The following is a 25000-nucleotide window of genomic DNA, read 5'->3' on the forward strand; positions in this document are numbered from 1 at the left end:
TAAAAATGAGAAATAACTGGACATGAATTTTCAAATACTCTTAAAACTAAAATGGAATTTATTTGTTCAAAGCTAAGAATTATTATTACAGACCTTCCAGGGTAATGCAGTCCATAGTGAAAGCACGAGCCAACTGGGTTGAAACTTCCATACTACGACAAATAAGTGTTTTTCCAAACACATGTTTGAAAGCTTTGTCAAATCTGGGATTGTACCTCAATTTACTTATCATAGGAATAGCATCCTAAAAATGAATATTTTGCAAGCAAGCAAAGAGATCAAAACACAGTTAATTAAAATGTGTTAGCAGAATCATGAATTACATCTTCCTGAAATACAAATAAACAAAATATCTTTATATTTCAAAACTGCTGGTTTTTATACTGAAAAAGTTAGAAAAGTCATTCTACTGAAATATACTGGAAATTGTTCTCATGTAAATCATCCAGGTTTTCAATTCTAGAGCACAGTGAGAAAGAGCTAAGTGGCTCTGGAGCCAGAGTGCTCAAGTTCAAATCCCAGTTCTGCTATTCAGATGTGTGCTCTGGAAAAGTTGCTTAACTTCTCTATATAACAGTTACTTCATCTATAAAACTGCAACAACAACAGTACCTTCCTGACAAAGTTGTTAAGTCTAGGCAAGTTATATATGTGAAACACTTAGGATAGCCTCTGTCACACATAAGGGCCAAACGTAAACTAGTAGTATTTCCTCAAAATATTTGCATTTTATTTTATCTCTCTCTCTATCTACAGATATATAACCTAAGCTAGATATTCAGAAAAAAAATTTTTCAGATAAAATTTATTTTCCCTTTTTTCTCTCTCAACTGGCAGAACAGAATTTTTAGAATTTTTAAATTAAGAAATACATCCTATATACAGAAAAACACCATAATATGTTAAGCTTAAATTAATAATTACAAAGCAAACACCAATATAACCACCATGCAGGACATGAAACAAAACACTACTGACACCCAGAAGCCATGAGGGTAACCCTTTCCTAATCATAGTGGTTACCTTCAATGGTTACCTGCTGGGGATGACCACTATCAAAAGTTCATTCGGATTTTTCTATAACCTTTTGCGGAAAAACCCGAACGAACTTCTTGGCCAACCCAATATAACTTTTGTGGTCACTACTTTCTTGCACTTCTATCATCTAAGCTTATTTTGTTCAGGTAGTGTAAAGGGAACCATACTTACATGCATTCTTTTATGTCTTGCTTCATTCACACATCACATTTATGACTAAATTTCTCCTCCCCAAAACTTCAAAGATAATTTGTAGATTTAAAAGAAGAAAAAGCTAACCACTAAAATAGCTTATAAGATTCTCACTGTTCCTCTTAAATTGTAGATCATTCATTTTAGCTTTAACCTTAAAAAATAGTGAAATAGTTGCTACTACCATCAATATTCTAAAGTCAAATACCTCAAAGCAATTACATTTTTTTCAAGAATGATGTCTAGGTAACATTTTTAATCTTTTTAAAAATATACCAGCTAATAACAAAAGCAACAGTATGCTTTCAGAGCCTGTCATCTTGCTAGATATTTTTACTCTAATTTATAAGCCATTAAAAAAAAGTACATTCAGAAAACTTTAAAATATTTACTTTAAATGATAGCTCCTCAGGGAATTCTTCTCCAGCTATTTAATCTTAATTTTGTCTCCTTGAGATACACTCTCAAAGTATCCTGTACTTATGTATGGTTTGGCCAAACAGTTCGTTGGGGTTCTTCCGTAACATCTTAAGGAAAAACCCAAATGAACTTTTTGGCCAACCCAATATTTTAACACTTTGCACATTTTGCAATGGTTTGTTTTATGTCTTGGCTGTGACCTCTGTCTCCCTTCCTTTCCTCATCCAGCACTATGCTCTTCAGTAAGACAGAAATGTTTATCTCACAGACCACGTGAATCCCAATAGTGCCTGTGCACTAGGATGTGCTAAACACAAGAAAAAACTTATTGAAAGAAAGATAGACCTTAACACACATCAACTCACATTGGTTTCAGGATAGGCAGTATCCCTTACATCTAATTTGTTAAGAGGCAGAAAAGTAACCTCTCCAGGCAGGTTCATTTTATTAAACTCCATCAAAATCTTCGTGCTGACTTCATCTGAATCAACAATGTGATAAAACAACCTGCATGTAAAGAAAGAGAACAAGATACATCTAAAGTGCTATAAACATTTAAGCAAACAATTCACTTTTTTCTATGCAATCCAATTTGTACGGGGAGGGCTACTTAGAAAATTTCAACGGAGAGAGAGAAGTACAAAAAAGGGAAATTTCTAGCTTCTACTATTAGGAACAAACATTTAGCATCTACACCTTTAATTAGAAAATTAAGTAACTGAGGATACAGGATAATGGGAGACATATTGTATTAAAACTACAAAAAGTTGTTTCTTAGGTCACTCTTATCCCCTCTTTCCTTTAAAAACTCAAAATATCAAGCAAAAACATCTCACCTATTTCCAGCAGTGACTTCCACGCATGTGTAGAAAGCAGGCTCACATTCAAAGTTATTCATCACGATACCATGATAGCCATTTTGAACATGCTGGTTTATTCCCTTTCGACGAAAGTGGTCTAGCACTTTGTTTATACTATCTATTCCATTTAAAATGGCCTGTTTAGAAGTGAAAAATATTAAAATAGTGCCAATGGCACTCCTGCTGGTAAGAAACGAACCCATTACTCTAAACATTAAAAAATACACCAAATTGGGAGAATGGGATTGACATATACACACTATTATACATAAAATAGGTAACTAATAATGACATACTGTATAGCACAGGGAACTCTACTCAATACCCTGTAATGGCCTATATGGGAAAAGAATCTAAAAAAAGAGTGGATATATGTATATATATATAACTGACTCACTGTGCTGTACACCTGAAAACTAACACAACATTGTAAATCAACTATACTCCAATAAAAATTTAAAAAAATAAAAAATATATCAGAGATTAAACACTCTCTCCAAAAACAGGTCACTCCCTAGAAATATGCCAACTACGTGCAATACTTTAACATCATGGATTCTGTTCTATGACATCAGCATTAAAAATGGACTCGCCATCTAAAAATCTAAAGTGCTACCTTTAATAGCATGGGCGCTTAAATGATACCCATTCTTTCGTATTTATAAGACAAGTAATTTGCACTCTACTCTTGAAAGCTAATAAATTCTTGTGCAATAATAACTGACAATGCAAACTGAGGTAACGAAAGAACCTGCCCACCTTTCCTGTTGCAGCTCTAAGAAGTTGCTGTTTCTTTTCAAGATCTTCTCTTTTAGCAGCAAGTGCTTGCTGTTCTGCATTCTCCTCTCTCCACAAGTAACTAATCAATAGAAATTAGACTGTCTTTAATTCTAAAAATATTAATACTCTAATAGTATACAATTTTGAATAAATACTGAAACTAAACTTCAATAGTTAATTTATAACTTAAAGACTGTTTAACAGACAGTAATTACATTACTCAAAAATATTAAGACATATATTAGGCTATACTAACTTTCTTTCACTTTGTAATTCATCTTTCTTATTTTTTACTTCATAGTATTTTCTGTCCAGTTCTTCAACTCGAGCTTTGACTTCATTAAGATCCTGATCCAGTTTCTATGGAAATAAAAATAATTCAAATTTAAAATCCAATTTCATACAAATTAATCCATAGTGACAGAAAGCAGATCAGTTGTTAACAGGGGATAGAGGAGGAGGACAGGAAAGGAGGGAGGGAGGAATTACCAAGGGGTATGGGAAACATTTTGGGGTGATGAACAGGCTTGTTATCTTAATTGTGGTGATGATTTAACAGGCATATATATATGTCAAAACAATTAATTTGTTCATTAATGTCCTTACTACTTCTATAATACACACCCTAGAATTTTAGAAGAAAAAATACATTAATAAATTCTCAAAACACTGCAGTGCATACTTTTCATACTTCCCCCTCTAAACACATACACTAGAACATGAGATGTAGGAATATACTAAGAAACAAAAAGGCTGTTTTGTACAATTAATTAGCACTGTAAAATCATCTCTATCCATTATAAAGCAGAGTTCACCCTCACAAGTGGTCATTTTGATACACTTAAGTGTGACTGAAATACTGAAAAATAACTTCAAGCTTGAGAAAGAATGAATAAAACCTCTCACTGGAAAATCTTGGTTTATCACTAAACTTTTTCAAAAAGGGCATCTGTTATGTTGATATTTCCATGAACTTAAGACAAAATGCCTTTTCTTTATTTCAAGACAGGACTGTAGCTATCGCAGCTGAAACTATACTAACAAATCCCCAAATAACTGACTACCTCGATCAACCTGTGTTTTCCATTCCCTCTGTAAAATATCCTGACCCTTTAAAGCCCAAAGTACGCTGGACTCTCAAGGCCAGTGGGCTGTCTATTACTCCTGGTCACTTTTCCTACCAGTTGAGTTGTTTATGGGTACAGAGTCAGTTCTGTTTGCTTCCTACTGTGTTTTTGTTTTGGGGTAACTGATTACATTAAATATTAGATAAACTGATGATATGAGTACAAGGAAGAGTTGTTTCTTTAAAAAAATTGATTTAGTTTTGGACAAACTCAAAGGTGAGTCACTAAAAATTGGATTAAATGGGCAAATCAACTCTAAAAGACTAGGGAAAGTAATTATTTAATACATAATACATAAGTTAATAGATACTGTGCACTTTATATAACAGTAATTCAAAATGTCAAGTCACAAAGTCAAGGAAAGACCGAGGAACTGATCCAGATTAAAGGAGATAACAGAAACATGACAACTAAATGCAATATATGATCTTATATTGAAACCCGAATTCTGTTCTCATCCAACTTTAAGGAGAACTGTATTTACATGTGTGGTTCATAACAAGAAAGTCCCCTAGGAACTCCAATCACTACTCATATTCATAAGAAATATCTTGGGCTCTACATCAAAAGACTGGTACATACTCTGCTGGAGGAGGTTGATAAGGAGGCTATGCATGTGTGGGGGCAGGGGGCATATAAGAAATCTCTATACCTTCCTCTCAATTTTGCTGTGAACCCAAAGCTACTCTTAGAAAAAAAAAGTCTAAAAAATAAAGACTGGTACATAAGCATATATTTATCTATTTAAAATTAAATACTTATAAATATGTATATTTATATATGTGTAAAAAATACATATAAATATTATACATAAAATATACATAAGTACACACATTTAAGATTTTATGCTTTTAGTGGCTTTTTTTGATAAACCAACCATACCAACTGGTACAGATCTCATGGGGTAAGAAGGTTCCTTCTAGGCATGTATATATATATTCTCCTCACCCTACACCTGTCCTACACACTCCCTTCTCATCACTTCCAATCACCTATATATATCCACACATATCACTTAAAGAATTTTTCTCCCTTTCTAATTTTAAATAATGTACGATCTTTCTTGATGAAAGTAATGATTTTATCTTCTACTTCACTTTTTAAGAAAATGCTAACTAAACACGCATAGTAAATGTTTATTTCATTTAAAAAAATGTTATAAAATCACCAATGCTTTAATATACATACATTCTGCAGTAAGTTATTACACTGACAGAAAATTACATTAGAATATAAAAATGGAAAAATTTTAAGTTACTATAAAACCATATTTTAGTTAAGGGTAGAATTCAGGTACATATTACCAAGTAATAAAAATATATTTTAAAATATATTCAATCTATATGGACATTCACTGACATGTAAAAACTCTTCTTTGAAAAAGAGAACTACCATATGTATCATATTAAATTGTGTTGGTCTTGCCTAATTAAGTATCTGGTATTGTATATTTTAAGATAAACCATTTACAAATAAAACTTAAAGAAACAGATAAAACTGCACATGTTCACACTCTTCTGAAACATTTCACAAAGCATTTATGAAAGTTCTTACATTATACTGCTCCAGATTTTTCTCTTTATTTGCCTCAGTGTCCTCCAAATCCTTATGTATAGCAGCAATCTGTCTTTTCTTGTCATTAATAGCCTGATCTAAAGACTTGAGTTCCTTTTTAATCCACTTATCCCTTTCTTCTTTTGATGTAAACTGGCTTCCTCGACCCTGCTTTGCATAAAGATCCGTTCTTTCCTGAGTAGCTTGGGCCAATCTACACAAGATAGAAGAGAATGGTTTGAAAAGAACAGGAAATAACCAAGTTTAATTGCAACCGATACCTCAAGAGAACATAGAGACAATAACCATTTCTATAATTCCATAAAAGAAGGAATTAAAGGGAATTCCCTGGCAGTCCAATGGTTAGGACTTGGCTCTCTCACTGCTGAGGGCCTGGGTTTGATACCTGGTCTGGGAATTAAGATCCCACGAGCCGCACGGTGTGGTTAAAAAAAGAAAAGAAAATAAAAAAAAGAAGGAATTAAGTACAAAAAGCAACTGTTATCTAATGGAGTTCCTGGGACTAGTTCTATATAACATTAATTTAACTGCAAAATCACCATTACAGTCAGGTAAAACAGACCATCCCCTAAGGATTTAAGGTCATTCCAGGTCTGGGTTAATCAGTAAACCTACATAAATCTAGTACCCCATATCTCAGGAATTTTAAAAAATGTTCCAACTATATTTAACTATTTGAACATTTTCAACTCCTTACAATAAAAGACACTATAAAGGTTAAATGGCAAGAGAAAACACTTACAACATACATAATATTAATGCCCAGATAACATAAAACAACCCTATAAAATGTAAGAAAAAAAATCAGAATAAAGGGGCTTCCCTGGTGGCACAGTGGTTAAGAATCTGCCTGCCAATGCAGGGGACACGGGTTCGAGCTCTGATCTGGGAAGATCCCACATGCCACAGAGCAACTAAGCCCATGCACCAGAACTAGTGAGCTTGTGCTCTAGAGCCCATGAGCCACAACTACTGAGCCCGCGTGCCTAGAGCCCGTGCTCCACAACAAGAGAAGCCACCACAATGAGAAGCCCATGCTCCGCAACAAAGCCACCTCAATGAGAAGCCCACGTACCGCAACAAAGAGTAGCCCCCGCTCACCACAACTAGAGAATGCCCGTGCAGAGCAACAAAGATGCAACACAGCCAAAAATAAGTAGGATAAAATAAATAAATTTTTTTAAAAGCTGAAAAACAATCAGAAAAAAAATGGACACAAGATATCAACAGGCAATCCATTAAAATGAACCATAAGTGGCATAAAAACATGATAATGTACTAAATTGTGAAATCAGCAAATGTTGGCAAGTCCAATCTATGGATAGATACTAAAATGTCTAGATGTTAAAATGACAAAGTGGGAGAATGAACACACAGCAGGATACAATCTGGGTAAAAAAAGAACAATCATCATGCATGTTTTAAATGCCCAACATTTAGCTACATTATCTTGAGCAAGTTATTGAACACCCCCAGAGCCTCAAGTTTGTCAAATTTACAGTGGTGATACTGTGGATCTCCTAGGGCTTTTGAATAGGCAATAAGCATACAATAATGCTTGGCCGACACTGCCTATTACTTTGAAATGGGCATTTAACTTTTGCCCTTATTTACTGTACCTTCTTAACCCATAACTATTTAATAAGGTTCTATTGAGGAATAATGTAGAAAATTAGAATTATTGGTGAAAAAAATCCCAGACCTAGCAATTCCTCGCTCTTCTTTTTCTTTTACACTGTTGAATTTAGGTTCTGTTTCTGCCAGTTCTTTTTGCTTTTCTTCTATTTTTTCAAGTAGCTTCTGCCTTTCTTTTAATAAGCGTTTCTGTAAATGAAGATAAGTAAAAATGCAATCTGTTTAAAAACTTTTGTTTAATTTATAAGTCTAGCATAAAATATTTTCTCATGAAGAAAATGCATGAGACTGATCGTGCAACACAAAACTAATTTTTAAACTGATCCTGCAACACAAAACTAATTTTAAAATGTAAGTAACAAAGATAGTACTCAGTTGCAACTTCGAATGCAAATTATTTTTAATGTGCCAAATCTTTTACAAAAATTCAATCACCCGTGCCACAGAAAGGACCGTCCTCTGCAGTTCCCACTCACCTGAATATTTATATCTTTCATTTTTAGCACTTTAACTCACCCTCTGTTCACTATTGCCTGCCAATTCATCTTGTAAATCCTTGGCTTTAAGCTCCAACTTAGTCCTCTGCTTAATTTGTTCTTGTCTTTCAGCACTGAGCTGTTCCTTTTCTTCTTTCATAGCTGAAATTTTTGTTTTCAGTTCTCTAACTTGGCGCTCAATATCCTACTCAAAAAGTATCAAATAGAAACAAGTTAGACAACTAGAAATACAACAGCAAAATCAGGACACCATTGGTTTGTCTCCTCTTTTTCTTTCATTTAAACTTTCAGTACTACTGTCTTTCCAATACTCAATCTCAGTGACACCCCACTTGAAGTTAGTTACCATTCTATAATTCTGGTACAAAAAGTTTACTGTGGTCAAAAATATGACTTAACCTAAACCTGGTTTATAACCTTACCTCCATTTTATCTCTTGCATCCTGCTGGGCGTCTCTTAATTGTCTGGATTTTTCTCCACTAGTCTCTCGCTTAGCAGAAAGCTGGAAAAAAAACCAAGCTATGATTTCTAACTCATTTCAAATTTGTTCAGTATTTAAAATTTTAAAATATCTGCTAAATTTTAAAATATCTGCTGAAATTTTAAATATCTGCTAAATATTTTTAGCAAAATTTAAAAATATCTGCTAAAATAAGCATTCACTTAAAAATTTTTTTCCAAAAATAACTGTAGTGGTTTTAAATAGAAAATGCCTGTAGTTTTCAGCATTACCTAAAACAAATTTTTGTACAAAATGTCAGCAATACTAATTACAAATTACACCTTAAAAAGCCAGGAAAAAAACCATGAAACTTTAAAGGTGGCTTCCTCTCATCCTGGTCTGCCTGACACCACCACCTAATTATATTTCAGATACAACTACAGCAAGGACTATGTGGGTCGAGGCATTTTCCTTGGAGTAAACTGATAGTGTAAATTTGCTGAGTAATGAATTCGCTAAGAGGTTTTAAAATTTTGAAGTTTGTGTTTAAAAATCATTGAAAAGTATAAATATAGAATGAGTTTAATATATTCGTAAAAATAAATTAAACTGAAGTGGCAAAGTATTTTACCTCATCAAGTTTAGCACGAGTCTCGTTAAGTTCCTGATTGTAAATGGTGTATTCCAGGGCTCGTCTCATCTTATCCCACTTCTGATACTGAGCTAGTTCTTCCTTTTCTTCCTCTAAGGTATGTAATCTCTCTTCAATGTATTTTAACAACTCATTGATTTTTTCCCGTTTGCCCTCTTAAAAATAAATGGGAGAGTGGTGAAGGAGTTGAATAAAATTTTTATGTAACATCAATTCTCAAATATACCATGAGTTAAACTTAATCTTAAGAATGTTAGCATTATTTCTTTGATATTATGTGATAACCAAATCCAAGATGCTAAAATGGCCATTAAAATGCTTTATTATGAAAAGCATCAGAGAATAAACACACATGGTGACACCGATTCTTATATTACATGTGGTTAAGGCCTCTGTTTAAACTTCGTTTAAAAGCCAGTGTGCCTTCCCATGACATTAAAAAAAAAAAGTACTTAACATCACTGGTGTCACTGATTCTCAATTCTTACAACAGCATTATCTATAGCTGCCATACACTGAATACCAACTATATTCCAATCATGGTGCTACTCTGTTCTTCTACTCATCACTACAAACTATAAAAAAGGATTTCACAAGATGGGAAAGTTATGGACCAGAGAGGTCAAGTCTAAAGTCACAATATCAGGTAATTATTAGTCAGATTTTGAACCCCAAACTGCCTGACTCTAAGCCATGAAGGCACAGCACGTGAAAAGCAAAGTAGAGTTTCCATAATAAATGTACTAAGAAAGACTGGAAGTTCAAAATTTCACATTTAGTTGCTCCTGAACAACTTAAAGCCTAATGCCAACTGATATTCCAGCAATTTTTTTTTGAGGAATACATACATTATTATCCTCACTAATAATAAAAAGGACATTAGAGGCACAAAGTAGGTGACCTAGAAAAGCACTACTATCTCACAGTAACAACTATTTATTCAAAGAGACAAATTACTGGAACTCTCAAACCTTAAACTTCCTGAAACTAATTTTTTCTCCATTCAGTATTTAGACAAATTATCACACAATATACTTCTGAGAATAGGTAACTCATCTCAAGTATCATAACATAATGAAAAAGTAATTCACAACAAAAAGAATAATGTAGAACCACATTTATTTTACCTGTTTCCTTCATTAAAGAGATGCTTTCTTCTTTTCGTTCATCATACACCCTAGTACCAGCTACTTCTCTTAATAGTTTTAGTCTCTGAGAATCTGGTGCTGTTGCCATCTGGTTTATCTAAAAGTTTTAGAAAAATAATTATTTACAGAGCTACAGACTGCTCTTTAAGAGCTCTTCCTTGAAAGTTATTCACATGCTAAGTTTTAAGTATGAGTTCACACTGGGGAAATAGTAATGAACAGTAAAGGTCTGGCCCTCAAGGAACCTACTTTCTAGTGGAAAAAAACAGGAAGTATGCATACCATTACATTATAATTGCTATGAGGAAAAACAAAACAAAATAAGAAAATATAGCATAAAGAGTCGGAGTGACAGTAATGCTCTTGTAAAACAAGCAGACATAGATGGCTTATTGAAATGACATATGAGCAAAAATTGAAGACTCAGATAACTCAGATAACTGCTTTCAAATCAGCCTCCTTTTATTTTATTTTTTTAAGTTTTTTTTTTTTGATGTGGACCATTTTTAAAGTCTTTATTGAATCTGTTACAATATTGCTTCTGTTTTCTGTTTTGCTTTTTGGCCCCAAGGCATGTGGGATCTTAGCTCCCCGACCAGGGATCGAACCTGCACCTCCTGAGTTGGAAGGCGAAATCTTAACCACTGGACCGCCAGGGTAGTCCCCAGCCTCCTTTTAAAGAAATTTCTCTTATAAAGACAGTCTTTTCAAAATCTTGCTCTTAAAGTGAAACTCCATATTCTTTCTAATCACTTCTTCTGAATGCTAACTTTCCAACACATACCTAAAAAAGCCTCCAACATGAAATAAGAAGTGGACATTTTAAAAGGATTTTCCCCTAGTTCAATATAGCACAACAGAAAACTATTAGGACACTGCAGATATGTTCTAAGAAAAAGAAATTATTTTAGATATATATAGTTAAAACATACGAGGAAACAGCAGAACAATCAGATAAAATATATAACTCCTAAAAACTATAAAGAATATAAATTGTATTAAGGGAAAATAATATGTAGCACTATGGTAGATTTCTAGTAATGTAAGCTTTCTAGCATTTTAACTCTGTGATATACTAACAGAGAGAGTATTAATTTCAGAGAGTAACTTTTTTCAAATGTAATTTTTATAAAGTTTCTACAACATTCTTAAATATGATTGTAACTTCTACAAACCAAAAACGTCTTCCAGTACAGTGCACCTTGGTAAATGATACAGATCACCAAGAAAACGAGATCCACTTAAATAATTCTACTGAAATACTTTTATCCCACTATGCAATGGATCTATTTTGTACATAAACTTATGGCCACAGAAAAGGTAATACAAACTTCAGTGCAAAATAAATCAATGAAATCAGAAGACAATAAGGTCTATTTTCACTCCAACTTAACCACTAGAATGAAATCAAACTCATCATTCAATGAATACACTCAGAAAACAAATTCCATTTAAAAAGATACATATTTCTTACCTTTCCTTGTTTAACAATATAATAAGGATTGCTTCGAGAAAAACCAGCACTTTCAAGGAGATTCATCACATCATTTTTCCTGTTGATAAACAATTAAAAAAATTTTTCAAATACATAACAATCCAACTATAAGCAAAAAGAGGACACTAACTCCTGAGTTAAGGTGCATGAAGGAGTACAGAACAGTCATTTAACCCTTCTGTTCTATCAGCCTCAGAGAATCTTCTGATTCTTATGTTCATGCTCTAAATTGTGATTTGTTGAACATGAGGCAAAAGTACCTCATATATGAGGCAAGTAAAAGAATACTTTTACTCTTTTGTATAGAAATTACAAATATAAAGAAAAATGCTTACGTGACCATTTTCTTGTCTAAGAAATACTGATCCTTTTTGGCACCAATAACTCTTCGAAGTGAAACTTCCTCTTTGTCGATCTAAGATAAAAAAGGAAAAGCCCAAAGTTAAATCTAATAGTAGAAGTGGAAACTTTATAATTAATAAGGTCATTTCAGAGTCCCTCACCATAGCAATTATTTTGAAACTTCAATCATCTCACTAAAGATATGCCATGAATACTCAATACTAAGACAAAGACATTTTTTCACAACGACTTGCACATTCCCATTTGTTTACCAGAATATTCATTACAGCTTTAAGACAAAATTAGTATGTAAGCTGTAGCTATTTTAGTATGAACTAAATTATAAAAGCCTAAGTACAACTATAAATAAATGTTTCAAAGCATGAAAAAAGTCAGTTGCATCAATAAAATTCTCAATGTTACTACTGAAAAGAAAAAGCGTTACTCACTGGCAACCGGTTGTCTGAATTGTCAAAAATAATCTCCACAAAAGCAGAAATAACACGAGGTCCTGTACCCTCCTAAAACATGAGAAACATTAAGGTGTTGCATAAGTGGGATTTTCATGTTCTTTAAATACTTTTAAAGTTTAGTGCATGGTAACAAGCCTGATTCAATGGAGAAAAACTTCTATCAGACTAATATATATCCCTCTTCCCAAAGCAGCAAACACTGGATTAGGATAACAAAACTCAACCAAACAGCTTTTGATTCTGAATTTTAAAAATGAGAACTATGCAAGAGATGTCAAAGTTAGATTTACATAGGTCTTGTTCTGCATATCACTTCATTAGAGCATTATACCCCACAGCCACCCAATTTTACCTATTTGCTAAAATATAAAACACTTTGAGGCTTCTCTCTTATAGATTCACCTTAATGCTAGAAAGGAACCCTAACAAATCACATGATAAAAACTGTCTTTTTAAACAGTTGAGATATTCTATATAGTTTTAAATCTGTTATGAAAACATATGCATTTAACATATGGGTCACATTCAGACCGATTTGTGACCCAAATACTTACATATCAAGCCCAGATAATTTCTAGATTGTGAAAACTGCTATTATGTAGTAGTTCACTACAATGAAGAATGATACCTGAAGAAATTATTCTTTTAATGCTAATCTGAGAAACCTAAAGAGAGATTTTTCTATAGGGAATCAATCCTGATTACTGGACTAAAAATTCAAATGTAAGAGGTGGGGGAGGGAATTCCCTGGCAGTCCAGTGGTTAGCACTTGGTGCTTTCACTATGTGGCCCTGGTTCAATCTCTGGTTGGGGAACTAAAATCCTGTAAGCCACACGGCACAGCCACAAAAAAAAAAGAGTGAGGGGGAGAAATATATAATGGTTAGAAAAAGAACTTGAAGTCTGAGAGATACTATGGAGATATATGGAGGAATCTCGCTTTCTGGTCTTAAAATTAATTATAAGCCATATTTAAACGAGACAGGGACTTCCCTGGTGGTCCAGTAGCTAAGGCTCTGCGCTCCCAATGCAGGGGGCCCAGGTTCAATACATGGTCAGGGAACTAGATCCCGCATGCTGCAGTGAAGATCCTGCGTGCCGCAACAAAGACCTAGTATAAGTAAGTACATAAGTATGTAAGTAAATAAATAAAGTTACATCATTTTATCATAGCCTTTTATACTTTCTTATCCTAAAATTAGTTTATTATTCATAATTATCTAAAGAAAAATTCTAACAATTTTCATTACTATAAATATACTGTCTTTCATACTGGATGTTACCATTGTTACCAAATGATGTTACCATGTAAGTATAAATATGGCTAAAAGTAACTTTATGCTGTTTAGTTTGTAATGGTTGCTTTTCTATGCTCCCAATTAACTTATTTATTTATTTACTATTTATGTAGACTGCACTGGGTCTTGGTTGCAGCGCATGGGCTCTAGAGAGCGTGGGCTCAGTTGCTGCGGCATGCGGGCTTAGCTGCGGTATGTGGGATCCTAGTTCCCTGACCAGGGATCAAACCTGGGCCCCATTCATTGGGAGTACGGAGTCTTAACCACTGGACCACCAGGGAAGTCCCCACAATTAACTTCCGATTCTGAGTCTCAAAGTTTCTAATCCCCAACCTAACTTTCTTCTTTCTCAGCAAACCTGCTTCCAGACCGTTACCAGGCCATACTCCTAATAAATAATTTATATTTATATGGAAGGCATATCCATCCATAGGGAACTCGCACAATTTTCTTACCATTATATAAAATTTAAGCCTTTATCCTGCATTAATACAGTAAGCTAAATTTCACAGCAGAACAACATACATAAGAGATACACACTGTGTCATGTTCACAAAAGATCTGAAACTTGAAAAAATAATTTTGTTTATCAGAATTGACAATGTATTTTGAGAAGTATTTAATATCCATAAAGCGGTCTCACTCACATGTAACAAAGCCAATCTCTGTTCCGGACGAAGATGGCTAAACTCATCACTGAGAACAAACTGAATTGCTAGAAATACAAAAACAACTATTAGTAGGATCTAAAAAAGGATTTATGACTTAGTCATAATTTCCCATACCTTCACAGAATATAGTATATCAGGTAATGAACAATGCAGATAAAGTAGATTACTTGTTTCATATAGACAAAAGGAATGCAGAAAATTTGCCTGTACTTCAGACTAATCAGCTAGGAAACGATATTAGAAAAACACTAAGTTTTCACTGAAACATTTAAGAAAATAAAAACACTGAAATACATGAACAGACAAGTAGAACTAAAGTGTATCTCTTGATCAAAGTATACATGGTTAGGTTTCAAGCTATAGTTGCTTTTATCCACTAGATAAATAATATAAATTATTTAACAAAATAGGATATATATTCCTATAATATCCTTAATTGCATACTTTGTCAAAATAAATAGCACTAAGCAGGAAATGTTTCAGATTTCCACTTTCTACTGCAGTACTTACCCTTTGTCTTCTGTAAGGAGCCATTCCTGCTTCCATAGAATGCCTAACTGGACCACCCTCTCCTAGAAATGGAACTCTTTACTCAACTGTTCTATTCCCAGTCCACCCAAGAGAGCTTTGACACTCTAAAAGAGGGAGTATGTATATATGAATGTGTATGCTGGGGGTGAAGGTGGGGATTGGTTTTCTTTTATAATCACCTTGGAGGGGACATATTCAAACTGCCCTCATCCCCCCTGGAGATCATGAAATATTAATACTTCCACTCCAGTCCTACTCTTCTCACCATCCCCAATTTACAACCACTGATGGGGTAAAGAATACCCTTTAGCTTTATAAGCAAAGGGATAGAACCTCTGCTATTACTACACCCTCCTTTTCCTCAAGCACTACTCAACTAAGAGGTTCAAAATTTTTTCAATCTACTCCTTGTACCGTCCAAATCTGTTAAAATATTTTTTCTCCCCAAAGAATTTAACAGAGGCATTACTATTCTTAAACGCATTTTATCTTTAGAGATAGTTTCAAAGCTCTACTTACTATCTTCTGATAACAACTGTCTTTGTTGAGTCTAGCTTTTACACTCCTCCATCTTTTATTAAAATAATCGATTTAGATGAAACAGATAAGCCATTTTCCGTAACAATATTAACTATTCTACTGCACTTACATTCTTTGAATCTCTCTCTCTCTCTGCATTTACAACATTTATATACAGCACTCAAGTTTAGAAAGCACCTTCATACATACTATCTCCTTTGATTCTCACAACCCATCTAAGGTAGGCAGGGCAAATATCTCTCTTTTTAAAGTGAAAGAGTACTTTGAGAAGTTAACTGTTTTGCCCAGTCTAACATGGCTAATCACTAGAGTAGGGCTCAGATTCTTATACTCGAAACCCTCTACATTAAATTGCAACCTCATTTGAAGAAGTACTTCTTGTGTTTCATGCAGACATAACCTCAGATAAACTACCATAAGATACCTAGGTCTTACTATGTGTAGAATTCAAAAAACAATACCTACCATAAAAAAAGTTACTTTTTCCAGATCCATTTCTGCCCACTACAAAATTTCAAAAAGTCCATGTTATTTTGTATAAAAAAATAAAACTTTACAGAAAGTATTCAAAAAATATAAAATCCAATTTTCTAACATAACATCTTAAAAACTGAAATTAAGTACAACAGAACAGTGAAAAAACCAATAAACAAAACAGCTTTAATCACCAGATGAGTGCAATTTTTGCATAGTCTTCAGATAATTTTTTTCTTAAAGAAATTTATTTCATTGTTTATGTTTTTGCTCTTTCCCAATAGTTTAAAATTAACAGGAATAACTAAATATACTACCTGGTTTTCATGATTTATAATCATTACAATGGACATGTAATTCTATTTAATTGTATATAATAAAATACTTTTAACAATTTAAAGATTCACATAATGCCAAAAATTTAAAATACTTAAACAATCATTTAAAATTTTCAAACCATTTCCATGTTAAACAGCCCTATGCATCATGTATAGTTCTTAGAATCGCAAAAATACAGACAACTATAAGGCACTTTTTTTACTATCTGAATTCAGAAATAAGCAATTCTATACATAAAAGGATATCAAATGTTTTAGATTTAATGAATTCATTTGAACTTCTTTTGTTTAACAAAATTTTCATTGTTAAAGAGTCATGAATAACTATGCCACTCTCTCTCAATCTTGACCAATATCCTGAACAAATTAGCCCCAAAGTCATCACCATTAATCCAAGATAAATTCTAAAGAAATCAGAAAGTAATGAAGTACTTAAAAAAAAAAAAAAAAAAAGACATATAGCAGAAACAGAGGCCAGCCTGAAGGGGGTTTCTCTTAGCTAAATCTAGGACAATTTGAGCACCAAAATAATTAGATGAATTATAAATTACTGCTGGCACAGGGGTGGGTGGGAATAATCCATGAGTCCATACTGATAATAAAAAGATAAATAAATACCTAAGGAGTGAAGATGTTTGATTACAGTAGAATACCAAGTGGTAACTGTGAAAGGAGCGCTGGAAGTGGAACATTATCATTCTGTAACCATCAGAATAAAGGCAAGAATTATCAATGAATGCTAAATCTAAGGGGGAATCTTGATAAGAAGCACAATATGTGCATGGTCCAAAAGTCTCTCCCCATCTCCGTATTATTTATTAGTTGCAAGGGAGAAAACATTAACTATACAGTGGAAAAATTGGACAGAATCTCTACTCAGTGATCGAAACTATCATCATCAATAAGAAGCAGATGGATACCATATGCCTCCAGATGGAATACCCTGAAAAGGACACATCATTTATGTAATATTTTTCAAAAATAATAATGTAAAAGACAAAGCCTTTTAACATTGTAAAAGGCTTTGGAAATTATCCAGATTAAGTGAGACTAAAGAGGCATGACAACTAAATGCAACGCCTGATCCTAAATTAAATCCTGTACTACAGGGGGAAAAATGCTACAAAGAAAATTTCTGTGTCAGTCAACATAGCTAGAACATAAAATAACATTATTGTATTGATGTTAAATTTACTGACATTGATAACTGCACTGTGATTATATAAGATAATATCCCTATTCTCAGAAAGTACACATTGAAGTCACAGTTTACATAACTTACTCTAAGGAAAAATAAGTGTGAGAGCGAGTGCAAATGATAAAGCAAGTGGGGAAATGTTAACAGTAGATTTGGGGGACTTCCCTGGTGGTGCAGTGGTTAAGAATTCACCTGCCAATGCAGAGGACATGGGTTTGAGCTCTGGTCTAGAAGATCCCACATGCCGCGTAACAACTAAGCCTGTGCGCCACAAGTACTGAAGCCCTCGCGCCTAGAGCCCGTGCCCCACAAGAGAAGCCACTGCAGTGAGAAGCCAGAGCACCACAACGAAGAGAAGCCCCCACTCACAGCAACTAGAGAAAAAGCCCACGTGCAGCAATGAAGACCCAGTGCAGCCAAAAATAAATAAATTAATTTAAAAAAAACCCAAAACAGCAGATGTGGGTAAAGGATACACAAATAGTGTCTCTGTACTGTTCTTATTTATGCAACTTTTCTGTAAATTTGAAATTATCACTAAATAAAAGTTTTAAAAGGTAATTTATCATTAAAAAATTACAGAAATAGTTCAAACCATAATCCATTCATAAATAACTGGAAAATTTATAATTTCCCTAAGAATTGCTCCTACCCACACAGTGGAATGCTACATAGCAATTTTAAGGATGTTGAATACTTAATGATAAGGAAAGATATTTCAGTTTATTCTGAAGGAGAAAAAAATAGATTACCAACAGATTACTACAAACCAATTTTTATTTAAAAGGCGTACTTATACATACGTACACAAAAACTGAAGGGGTATTGAGGTAACCCAGTTTATGTGTGTCCCCAGATTCACCTGCCCTAACCCAGGCCTTGGCTGCCTGTCAATAGGCTAGTCTTCCAACACCTCAGGTTGTTTCAGCCTACCCTGGGGCTGCATTCAGATCTGTGAAAACCCAAAGGAGGTTGCAGTTCCCCAACCACTCCAGGGGGGTTAGTCCCCAGAGTAACACAATCCAAAAGCACAGTGTGTGTTGGGGGGGGGAGGTCGGGAATCAATGCCCTATGTGGTAAACTTTGACCAAAGAGAGACAGAAGCCAGCACATAAACCTTCTCCATACCTCTCTCACCTGAGCTTTCCAAGGTGTGGTGGGTTTACAAAGTCTGTCTGTAAGTTATCCAATGTGACCGCAATCCAGGTGTAGTTTCTTTATACAGCTATGACCACTACCCCCACCCCCCACCCCTTGCCCTCAGACTGCACCCTCCCATTAAAGCCTTAGCAGCTAAGCAGGCTGTTTTCCAGGAAACCACGAGCTAGCTCTGGGGAGAGGGATTACAGTTTAAATTTTTTCCTTTTAGCTTTTATGCTCTTTATGTTCTATAACTTCATGTATATTTCTTTTGTTAGAAGGCCAGAAAAAAGGTAAACTTAAAAAGGTTTATGGTTCTTGCACTTAAACATCAAACATTCAAGTATCAGCATGTGAGGTATCTGCCTTCAAATCTTGTGTTTTTTTAAGGGTCAAAATCATTAAACAATCAAAGTGGTAAACTTTCAAAAGACATTTTTAGGAACAATCTCATTGTATACTATTTTTGGTCTTTCTTATATGATTAAGGGACCTATTTTAAAAATATGTTAAACAAAAAACAACAACAACAACAAAAATATGTTAAACAAAGTCATATGATGTTTTTTCAGTTAAAATGAAAGAACATTTAGATAACATCCTTTCTAACTGTTACTATTAACAATCTTAATGTTGCAATCAAAGTAGTAAAACAGCTGTCTGATAATAGCTAAAACAAAAATACTTGATAGGCCCTAAAGATATAATTTAATCATTCTAGGTAATAACGGCCATCATTTTACAGTTCATTTATAAAATTACAGTCAGTCCTCCAAATCCCAAATCCCTGTGTTTCACACCTGGGGATTTAACCAACTGCGGATTGAAAATATTCTATTCCGGGTGGGGGCGGTAGGGGAACTTTCCAGAAAGTTCCAAAAAGCAAAACTGGAATTTGCCACAAGCTGGCAACTATTTACACAGCAGGCATATTGTATTTACAACTATTTACATGGCATTTACATTGTATTATAAGTAATCTAGAGATATGCTTAGGTTATATGCAAAAACATTGAATTTATAACAAGTTTTACACAAGCATTCAGGATACCAAGGGACAACTGTATACAACTGACATATTAAGATATTTATCCACTTTTAATTTGTAAGTTAAGGAAATAATATAAATCTAGTAATTATTCATTTTTCTCTGTTTCTAAAGATTTTTTTATTGATGAAAATCAGAAGGCACTTATAAACAAAATGTAAGTAAAATTCTAGTACAATCAAGCTACCCTTATGGCACACCAATTCAATTAATGATTCTCCAGTAGGCAAGGCAGAGGGAAAAGTATGTTTTCTTCATTCCCAACTACAAAGTTGCAATTGATGTACCAAGGGCAGGTTTTTTTCCTTGCCCTCAATTTTTACATTTTATTTATTTATTTATTTATTGCAAAATAAAGTATGAGTCTCCAAGTTGCTCTGGGAACATCAGTATTCACTGTTCACCCTTTACTGATTTCTCTATGAATCTCACCTCACCCATGCTATGGACTGAATTGTGTCCCTGCCCCACCCAATTCATATGCTGAAGCCCTAACCCATCTATATGAAGCCTTTTGGAGAAGGGGGTCTTTGGAAGCTAATTAATGTGAGATTAGGAGTGTGGGGCCTTTATGGTGGGATCAGTGCTCTTGTAAGAGGGTGAGGGAGAGGCTCTAACAAAGAAGGTCCTGTGAGCATGATGGAGAGGGAGGCCTCCAGAGCAGAGAGTAAATAAATCCCTGTTGTCTGAGCCACCTAGTCTACGATGTTTTGTTATGGTAGACCAAGCTGACTAGCATGCCAATAAACTCTGTAAGGACACTGTGGCAGAAATCTATGTCAACAGCAATTCTTTGCTTTTCTGGTGCCTAGAAGCACTCATTTCACCTACCCTTTAAAAACTCAGCAGTGTCAGAAAACACTTTTGCTGTCTGTACGAGCAAAATGGAACCTTATCGTCTGAAGAACCTATAGGTTATTATATTGAAAGGCAATCACCATTAGCCCCTTGTCCTCACACAACTGCCTTCTCATTTAATCTTCCCAACAGCCCCATGAGATGTATATCATTACTTCCACTCTGCAAATGAGAAAACTAAGCAACACAGGAAGTCAAGTTTGAAGAATCCATGGCAGAATTGGGATTTGAACCCCATTCTGTTATAATTCAAAGTTTATGCTTTTCCCACCAACCTGTGTAGTCTGTCCTTATACATTATAATAGGAAATTTTAAAAATCTGAGAACAATCTAATTTGTGAAAAAAGAATGGTCACCTTTAAAATAAGGTAATAGTGACCATTTTAACTAAAAAATGACATGCCAAGAAGAGCTGAAACGCTAAATTTAGTGTCATTCACTATAAACTTAAATCTGTCAAAACATACACATACGAGGCTACCAAATAAAAATGAGTAATTTTGATTGTCTTATTCAAGTATTTTAACCGTATAAAGAAAGCAATTTCATCAATGCAGATAAAAAACAGAAAAGTAATTTCATATAGAAAACAATACACATAAATTTATGTAATATTCAGAGACAATTCCTGTCTCCTTAAGCCTAAACACAGGCAGGATTTAAACGGCTGTAGAGACATAAATCTGATCTAGTAAACCATGAACACTTACCAATAACATTATGTTTTGAACTGAAGGGATCTACAATTGTTTGATCTCTATAACTTCGAAAACCCTGGATAATAACCTAGTAAATAAAAGAGAGATGTTTTTCAGAACACACCCCAAAAGAAATAACTTCTAAGCTAACATTTTCCTTTTGCACTCCTTCCCGTTCTAGTTTCTCATTTAATGCAAGACAGAAAAGCTTCCATGTCCTAGAAGAAAAACTCATTTTGGAAAGTGGTTTAAAAAAACTTCTTAAAACAGCCCGTTTGTAATAAAACACAGACCTACTAGAGCATGGACTTGAGGATATGGGGAGGGAGAAGGGTAAGCTGTGACGAAGTGAGAGAGTGGCATGGATATATATACACTACCAAATGTAAAATAGAGAGCTAGTGGGAAGCAGCCGCATAGCACAGGGAGATCAGTTCTGTGCTTTGTGACCACGTAGAGGGGTGGGATAGGGAGGGTGGGAGGGAGGGAGACGCAAGAGGGAAGAGATATGGGAACATATGCATATGTATAACTGATCCACTTTGTTGTAAAGGAGAAACTAACACACCATTGTAAAACAGTTATACTCCAATAAAGATGTTAAAAAGCAAACCAACAAAAACCAGCCCGTTTATCAGTAACCATTGCCACTGTTGCTTTTTTAGGAGTTATAATTAGTAACCTGTCAGGGAACTCTCAAAATCAAGCACCCTGTATACGGTTCGTTGCAACACTAACCCTTAGAGGACCGTCTAAAAGTCTATCAAGTATGCAGACCGGCCCAGCTTTCCTGGGCGCCCCTGTCAGTCACACACTCGGGCCCAAAAGAGCCGCCGTTCCAGGACAGTACTGCCTGAAGTCCACACCTCCAGCAGAGACACTTCGCGTAAAGAGTGTGAAGGGGCTCATCTTTGGGGTGGACTCCAGCGCAGGAAGACCATTCTGACAGAAGTAACAACGGAATGCGGAGGCGCTACACATTCAGCAGGAGCGAGGAGCCCTTTCACTTTTCCGGTTAAGTCGGGAGACACCCCAGCTTGGGCCTCAGGAGCGTCCCCGGGGCCGGGGAGACCCTCTCTCCACACATCCCACGCAAAAGGCCCGCAGGGGGCTAGCCGGTCCCGCAGGACAGGGCCGCTTCTCGCCCTCCCGGGAAGGCCCGCTTCCCTCCAAAGGGCCCGCCCCGCCAGCCCCTCCACCCCTCTCCCCGACAGCCCGCCTCCCTCAGGCGAGCGCCCTGCGGGGAGACCCGGGCTGCAAAGGGGCGCCCCAATTCTCCGCGGCCCCCGCGCTTGCGGGCCGGGGCCGCACCCCTCTCACCCAGTCCCAGTCCAGTCCCGCGCCCACCCTGCGGGGAGAAGCGACACCCCCGCCTCAAGGAGCGGTCCTCACGGGCCCGTGAAGGGTGGGAGGGACGCACAGGCCTCACCTGCTTTATGTACATGGTTCCTCGCCCCGAGCCGGGGAGAAGGCCTCCCGCGAGAGAAGCAACAACTCGGCAGCGGGCTCAGGTGAGGCGCCTAGGAGACCCCTCCCCCCAAAGCGCCGCTCTCTCCCCTCTAGCCAAACAAAATGGAGGCGCCCATGGAGGCGGAGTCCCCGCCTCGGACGGAACCACCCTCGCAGCTCCCAAGGAACGTAGGGGGAATCAAGGTCAGATATGCTCTTTCTTTTTGGCAAAAGGAGCCCTTCTTCAATGTCTTTAGGTGAATTTCATTTGATTCCTCAATTTTTAGATGAGTTTTTCCTGAGAATTAGTCGTAAGCTTCACTCGGACAGAGCCTTGATCGTAAGGTTGGCCCGTATTCCCTCCGAGCGTGGAGCCAATGGTTTCGACCACAAGGGGGGAAAGCTTCGGCGCCAAAGCTAAGACTGGGCGTCTGAGGGCCAGTAGCGGTGCGCGAAGGTGGCCACGTGGTCTCGGGGTGTTTGGAAATGTGGTGCTGGCGGAGGTCCCGGAACACGCAACGTACTGGACATGGGGGGGATTCGGTGTGCAGAATCCCTGCTGCTCCACTATTCTCTCTCGCTCTGGGAACTTTTATAAATTTAGAATTGCCCCCACTGGGTCTGGACCAACCAATCGCAGGACACCCTAAATGGACTTGACGCTCGAAAATTACTTTTAATAATGTCATAATTATTAATACCCCTGGCGATTTTTACGGCTCTACCATCTTCTATAAATCTAGGGAGATTGGACAACTGCAACAAAAAGAGATTTAGGTAAGATTAAAAGCCAGCCCCCCTCCCTTTTATAACAGCCTAAAAGATACGAGGTGCTAGTGGCAACCCTGGAAAAACACATTGTTAGAAATTGGATCTCTGGGTCGCTGTAAAATTACCTGCCACTCAGCAGCCACTCAGGTTGGTTGGTCCTCGCCATCCCTCCCGCTGCGGCTGGCAGTTCTAGCCCTTATTCTTTCTAGATCGAACTATTTCTAGTAGCCTCTTAACTTCATCCCTGTCAACGCCTCTTAGTTCTGGCAGAATTCTTTATATACCGTTTGAATAGATGAAGGGAGAAGGACACTTCAGGGAAAACAAATGACTTACTTGAAGGTGAAAAGGGGGAGAGAAAGAGCACATAAGGGAAAACAAATGACTTTTAGGAAAGTCAAATGGGCCCTTAGGATATCAGATGGGAGACCTGCTAGTTTTTGTGACTTTGTTTGGGTGTTACAAAATGATAAGAGTCAGACTTCTCTGTGAGTTTCCGGAGAGAGGATTTATGACAGTTGAGTTACTTTGAGCTCTTTGGGGAGGCAGATAAGAGATTTCAGGAACTCAAGTACTTTCAGCTCAAAATAATTTTTATGCCACAGTAGTGGATTCTGGAGCCCTTCAAGGGGTATTCAGAGTATACTTGCCTGGAGCCCTTCAAGGGGTATTCAGAGTATACTTGCCACTTCCTCCCTCCCAGGTCTGAGGAACGTGGTGTCAGTATAGTGGACAAGCATGATAATCTGCTCAATGATGAGAGAATTAAGGACTCTAGGCTATATTATGACTGAGAGCAAAGAAGTAATGTGGCCTTGAATGTGAATTGCTGCAGGCACCGTGGGAGTGCTCCACTCCTTCCAGATGAAGATGAAAAAGAATACATTTTGCCAGATAATAACTACCAGTCTGTGTTGATCTCTTCTAGTAAGGATTCTACCTCCAGCCCTGCAGCTGAGTTACCTCTCGCTTAAGTTCTGTTAGTCCACTGTCTGTCAGGATCAATCTGGTTTTTGCAAGGACCTAACGGATGAATTAAATGGAGATTTAATGGGGACCACCACCCCTCATCCTTTAAACCTTTGAGAGTGGCACTCATTTCCACCATTCTGTCCAAGATGTGGTACTGCTTCTAATTTATTATCTTGGCTGGCCTTAAGGCAGTTTTAGGGAGTCTGACTTTTAGATTGAAAACATAGGAGTAAATCTTTGTGACTATGGATTAGGCAATGGTTTCTTAAATATGATACTAAAAGCACAGTGATGAAAGAAAAAAATTATACTTTATCAAAACTTTTGTGCCTCAAA

The 25000-nt window shown here is 36.2% G+C and overlaps 1 protein-coding gene across 2 annotated transcripts in view; it reads right to left on the minus strand.

Moving 5' to 3' along the window:
• Nucleotides 1–23077, minus strand: part of SMC3 (structural maintenance of chromosomes 3) — a 34369-nt gene extending 11292 nt beyond the window's left edge. Inside the window, exons 1-18 of one of the 2 annotated variants that reach the window (XM_067024699.1) lie at nt 22902–23077; nt 21485–21560; nt 16183–16221; nt 14623–14690; nt 12654–13788; nt 12198–12277; nt 11842–11920; nt 10347–10464; nt 9199–9374; nt 8547–8627; nt 8144–8308; nt 7695–7816; nt 5972–6185; nt 3547–3650; nt 3270–3369; nt 2487–2647; nt 2016–2157; nt 94–244 (exon numbers count right to left, since the gene is read on the minus strand). In XM_067024699.1, coding sequence (XP_066880800.1) covers nt 94–244; nt 2016–2157; nt 2487–2647; nt 3270–3369; nt 3547–3650; nt 5972–6185; nt 7695–7816; nt 8144–8308; nt 8547–8627; nt 9199–9374; nt 10347–10464; nt 11842–11920; nt 12198–12205 — 1621 coding nt within the window. In that variant the 5' untranslated portion in view covers nt 12206–12277; nt 12654–13788; nt 14623–14690; ... (1 more) ...; nt 21485–21560; nt 22902–23077. The remainder of the gene's footprint in view (nt 1–93; nt 245–2015; nt 2158–2486; nt 2648–3269; nt 3370–3546; nt 3651–5971; nt 6186–7694; nt 7817–8143; nt 8309–8546; nt 8628–9198; nt 9375–10346; nt 10465–11841; nt 11921–12197; nt 12278–12653; nt 13789–14622; nt 14691–16182; nt 16222–21484; nt 21561–22901) is intronic. The other variant, XM_059054895.2, reaches the window with a different exon arrangement.
• Between the last annotated feature and the right edge of the window lie 1923 nt (nt 23078–25000).

Source organism: Kogia breviceps, chromosome 2, assembly GCF_026419965.1.
Source record: "Kogia breviceps isolate mKogBre1 chromosome 2, mKogBre1 haplotype 1, whole genome shotgun sequence".
Classification (NCBI taxonomy): domain Eukaryota; kingdom Metazoa; phylum Chordata; class Mammalia; order Artiodactyla; family Physeteridae; genus Kogia; species Kogia breviceps.